This window comes from Gossypium arboreum, chromosome 5 (assembly GCF_025698485.1).
Source record: "Gossypium arboreum isolate Shixiya-1 chromosome 5, ASM2569848v2, whole genome shotgun sequence".
In the NCBI taxonomy this organism is placed as follows: domain Eukaryota; kingdom Viridiplantae; phylum Streptophyta; class Magnoliopsida; order Malvales; family Malvaceae; genus Gossypium; species Gossypium arboreum.
In genome coordinates, this window is record NC_069074.1 from 92,309,804 (window position 1) to 92,315,737 (window position 5,934).

Sequence of the window (5,934 nt, forward strand, 5' to 3'; positions counted from 1 at the left end):
GCAGATATGAAAATAATTTACTGTCCAAAACATTTTATATAATACCTGCATGAGTTCTCACTAGTAATATTAAAGACAACAAATTTTGACCAGGCAACACAAACTTGGTCTAATTGGCTGCTACATTTTTAAATAAGGATAACTTCACGTAAACACCATTCTGCCTATAAAATTAAATGATCCACTTGCTTTAAACCAATTTTTAGATTGGAAGTCTCCTACCCTGCTTTTTTTATTTTCGTTTGAATGGTTTGTATTGTCCATACATCTGCTTGATCTGCTGATGTTATAAATTATTCTATTTTATGATTGATATGTGGATTGGGTCCACTTAAATATAGGTTGAAGATAACCAAAAATAATATTATTTTTATAATCTCAGTACTGTTACTAGGAGGGCAACAATACTCCCTCTCGAACCTTGGGTGTTGCCCATCACACATTGGATAAGCTTATTGGGCCTATCTCATATATCGTACATATATCTGAATATTTAATCAACCCATATATTTTAGTTAATATTTTTTACTTTCAAAATATTATTTACTTAACTAAAATAAATTTAATTCATCTATTTAATTAAATTATTTTTAAACCTAATTAAATATTTGAGGTTAAATTTGTTATTATACTAATAAAAATTGTCACCGTTAATGATTTAATGGAGTCGTGACTAAAATATTAAATTTCGATAATGTAACTAAAATAGAAAATTTTAAACCTGAATGATCATAATTGAAACAGGCTAATAATTAGGCGACTATTTTTTGAGTTTACCCTTGTTGTACTATGATAAGAACAATCGAATTTGGCAAGGCATATAGTTAAAATTGTCACATTGCCTACATAAATTTTCTATACAATGCTTAAAATACTCATAAACCTCATAAATTGGAGATAAAAGCACTTAAAGGTGTTGAAACCCACATCCTACTTATTGTTACAACAACAATAGTAACAATTGAGTTAAAGATCAATTAGCAATGTTTCTTTTTCTTTTAAAGTTGCATAACAAATGGTTAAAATCTAAACAATGAATCAAGCCCCAAATTGTGGTCTATTGATCGAGTATCTATTTTCTATAAAAATAGCATAAAATCGAGTCATCAATGCACCTATAACAAATTATTAAAATTTAAATAATGAAGCAATCGCAAGTTGTGATCCATTGATTGAGTGTTTATTTTCTATAAAAATAGCCTAGATTCAAGTCACCAATGTACCTAAAGAAAAAGTGTAAGCAAAGAACCAAAGTTTTGTATTTTTCAAAAATATTAGAACCTGACCACCAGCTATAGAAGATTAGACTTACGATTTTTAGGGGACCTGACTCTAGTAATCTATGCTAGATCAACGCTTCTCAATGGCGAATCCCACGCCATTTTGTCTCTTTGGCTCACCAACCTCTAATGCAGTAAGTTAACTAACCGACTATGCAATCCTTCCAAAACATACAAAGCAGCCACCTTTGCATATGCTGAAAAGCTTACTTCTTAAGGGCCATGGACTGAAGCGTCAACCCGTAGTGCGAAGAAATGATGAATACTTGGCGAGTAGGCTAAGTACAGATTCTAGGCCTCAAGAACCCTTTTTGGAGAATATTGACAACTTCCGGCTAGATAGGTTTTAGTGGCTCATGATAATGGTGGAAAAGAAAATAAATATAAAATTGGAAAAAAAAAATTATTGAAAGAAAATATAAAGAAACAAAAGCCTAGACTTTCAGGGGAGAGTGTTTACAGAAAAAGATGAACACCCCAAATAGAGTCACCTCACCCCCTATTTATAGTGCTAGGGAGATAGTCTAACTTAAATTCTAAAAAGATAAATACATTTAATTAAAGATAAATAAAGATAATTGAAATAAAATCCTAAAATTAAATAATCCTAATAATTACCTTAATATTAATTATCCTAATCTAAATAAAATGGAGTCTTATAAAATAAAATCTCTTCTTTTTAAATTTTTAGTCCTTGTGTCTTCCATGCTCGCACTTTTGGCACAATCTTTTTCCTGTGTCGCATATCAGCCCATTGTATCTCTAAATTCGCACTTTTGTCTCTTAATTTTGCTTTTGCCTCCAAATCAATCCCGAAAAGATAAAAAGACATAAATAGCTCAAATTAGTAGGATCAAGCTCAGAATAAACACATGATTAATACATAAAAATACGTTATTTTAGAGCATTATCAATCTTACATACAAAAATATATTTATATCAAAATATAAGTTTTAAAATTACTAATTAGGTTCAATAACTTAATTTAATAATTGTATTTTAAGTTTAAATATAAAATTTAAAATATTTAACATAAAATAAAATAAAATTTAGGTTTAAAGTATTAAAATTTTATATTGATGTCCACTAAATTAACTAATAAATTTAATAAATTAACTAAAATAATTATACATATCAATTAATAGTATAATTATATCGAGTAATTTGTTGTGGCAAGTTAGAGTATTCTCGGCCAGCTTGTTTTGTTATTCTTTATTTGTAATATAATAATAAACTACAATGATGAAGTATGAGAATTTTAATTTATTCTCGTACATTTATTCTAATCAAGTGGACAAGAATCATGTCATTGTCACAATCGATGAGAATTGAGTCTGTAAATAGCACCTTAGTAATGAAGTACAGTAACGTTTAATTCAATAATGGCATTGGTGGCATTTTTAAGGATAGGGTTTTCGTGTTTTTCACATGTTATTGATGTGGTCATTATAAATTATTGTATCTTCTGCAATTCCCTTTAGACCAAATAACTTCATTCTGGTACTGTCCTTCGTCATATATTAATCCACATTTAATAAAATAAAAAAATTTAATCCAACAAATGTTTATGATAGTTTTCTATTTTTCAAAATATTAATTAATTAATTAATTCAATTATTTTTTCAATCGAGTTAGATATTTGAGGTCTAAATTTGTTATTATGTAAATTAAAAAATGTCACCATTAGTAATTTAACGGAAACGTGACTAAAATATTAAAATTTGGTAACATGACTAAAATAGACATCACCATTAGTGATTTAACGGAGGCGTGGCTAAAATATTAAATTTCAATAACATGACTAAGATAAACATTTTTAAATATGAGTGACCAAAATTGAAAAACAGTAATAATTAGATAATCATTTTTAGCGTTTACCCTTGTTGTACTATGAAAAGGACTTTTGAATTTGGCGGGGCATATAGAGTTAATAATTGTCACATTGCGTACGTAATCTTTTTTATACAGTGCCGAAATTATTCATAAACCTCCCACACTCATAAAATGAATGATAAAAACATTTATATGCATGCTTAAACCTATATCCTCTTTATTGTTGCTATAATAATATGTTAACAATTGAGTTAAAACTCAATCAACGATATTTAAAAAAAAAAGAGTCGCATACCCAAATGGTTAAAATCTAAACAATGATCGAATCCCATGTTGTGACCAATTGACCGGATGTTTATTTTCTCGAGAAATAATCAGGATTTAAATAATTGATGTACCACAAAAAAGTTATAAATAGGAAACCAAAGTTGTATAGTTTTCAAAAATATTTGTCTGCGCATATCCTTATTATACTTTATGGTTAAAGTATTTATGGAGTATAATAGTTAAAATTAAAATTTTAATAAAATTTGTATATTATATTAAAAATAATTTCAAATATATATTTTGCTAGGATAGTTTAGTTAATCATTTTAATTAATCAGTATTTATAAAGTTAGTATGAAAAATATATTAACAGTAGGTTGGGTAATAAAATCCGGAAAATCATTAAATATAGTACAGGAATTAAATTGTAAAACTTCAATCGTAATTTAATTTTAATTTAGAAAACGCTCAAAGACCCAATTAGCAATTATGCAAATGGCCTAAAATGGATAATAAACTATTGTTATTATATGGAAGTTTATGATGACATCCACTTAATTTCATTAATAAAGGTTAATTAATAAAGGAAGCATGTTTAATTGTTAATAATGTAAGTCAATTAAGATTAATATTAGTAGGATATTTTGGTCTTTCATTTTTAATAGCTAATTTAGAAGTTATTCTAGAAACAGATAAAAGGTGTGTTAAGGAAGAAACAAAGTAATAGTAAGACATGTTATATCCTCAAACATGAAAAGGTGTGTTAAGGAAGAAATATGCTAGATCATACCTTAGAGGTGATATTGTTGTGAAGGTAAACAACGAACCTCAAATGTGAACAGAAAAGCAAACAAAAAGAATACCAAGAAAGAAGAAAAAAGGGATCATGGTACAGGTAAATATTGATACCAGTATATTTTAGTGTACCATTTTGGATATATCAATTTTTTTACATATTTAATTTTATTGTTTAAATTTTAATTTTATTGTTGTAAATTATATGTTATATATTCAAAAAAATTACTTTAATTACATCAATTGAAAAATATTTATATTCAAATAGCTTAACCATGGATCTTTATTTGTAATATAATAATAAAGTACGATGATGAAGTATGAGAAATTTAATTTTCACATTCGATGAGAATTGAGTCTGTAAATAGCACCTTAGTAATGAATTACAGTAACGTTTAATTCAATAATGACATTGGTGGCATTTATAAGGATAGGGTTAAATAGTGCAACCCCTGCTGCCATCATGAATCGTCCTCTTCCTCCGACCACCGCAAGCCCAGGTTCTCCCCTTGAAAATACGCTTAGAGAGCTGCCGTTAAACTTACCGGTATTAAATGCAAAATCTATGTATTGTGTGCTCGATGCATTCATTCCAGCCATTAGCGCAATACCCTGAACATTTCCAATCACCTCCGAGTCAGGCTCAGGACCAGTCCTCAGGGGATCATTAACGGCAACTAGGGTGCCAAATGGCACTGATGAATTATTGCTTGTGATGTTAGCTTGGGCTACCACGACTGCTGTAACACCCGTATGTTCGTGCATAAAGAAGTGAAGATTGGTGACCTTAGCTGGCCTGGGATGATATGGTCGGCTCTTCGAGTAGTATTGGCTCTGCACTGCTACTTGGGAGAGGCAGATGATCAGAATCCAACTCAACATCCATGTTCCTCTCATTGTCTTTGCTTTACTATAATTTCTGGGGCGAAATGTAGATTAAAGCTATAGAACTGTTGCTTCATTTTTATTAACAAAAAGGAAACTTTTATACTGAGAAAACCCGCAGACATAAAAATATTTGATTGCCCAAAACATTTTACATATTATAAAGAATTCTTTTCTTTACCACGCGACAGAAACTTGGTCTAATTAGCTGCTTGATATTTAACTAGGAATAATACATGAAAACATAAGAATAACTAGACGTAATAATTAGAATGGTCAGCGTTGTACAATCATCCATTTGCTTTAAATTAATTGTAGTTTGGAAGTTTTCTTCAAAACAAATTTTTAATTTGGCAGTTTCCTCCCCTGCGTTTTTCTTATGGTTTGAATGGTGTGCATATCATTTATATAATTTTATGCATACAATTCTATTTCATGTGGCTAATAATATTGAAGGGTAGCACAATATCTTTGATTATTTTTAATGCATATGTATTAAGTATTCTTAAATTACGTATTTGTATAATAAATCTTATTAAAATTTGATAAAGTAACAACAGTTAGCAAATTGTCTCTTTGACCTAGTTCATTATCTCTATTTATAGAAAAAATATTAAGAGTCATAGTTGAACAAGAGGTAGTAAAATAATATTTTTTAAATAAAAAAATATGTAACACTCCAAATTTGACCGGAACAACCTGACTCGGAGGTTGGTGGGTGCTAATCGGACCTCCAACACACGACACATAAATAGGTTTATGTGTTAACTGTTGAAAAGTCAACAAAGGTAGGAAGCAACTTGTTAAAAAGGTGAAGCAAGTTGCATCGAATGTTGAAAAGTTGAATGGGATAATTGCAATTTTGGTCCCTAAT

The 5,934-nt window shown here is 29.1% G+C and overlaps 1 protein-coding gene across 1 annotated transcript; it reads right to left on the reverse strand.

The window, feature by feature from the left end:
* Nucleotides 1–4,428: 4,428 nt before the first annotated feature.
* LOC108484395 (dirigent protein 4-like) lies at nt 4,429–5,224 on the reverse strand. The gene has a single exon (XM_017788171.2). The coding sequence runs from the start codon at nt 5,070–5,072 to the stop codon at nt 4,548–4,550; it is 525 nt and encodes a 174-aa protein (XP_017643660.1). The 5' UTR covers nt 5,073–5,224; the 3' UTR covers nt 4,429–4,547.
* Nucleotides 5,225–5,934: the final 710 nt, after the last annotated feature.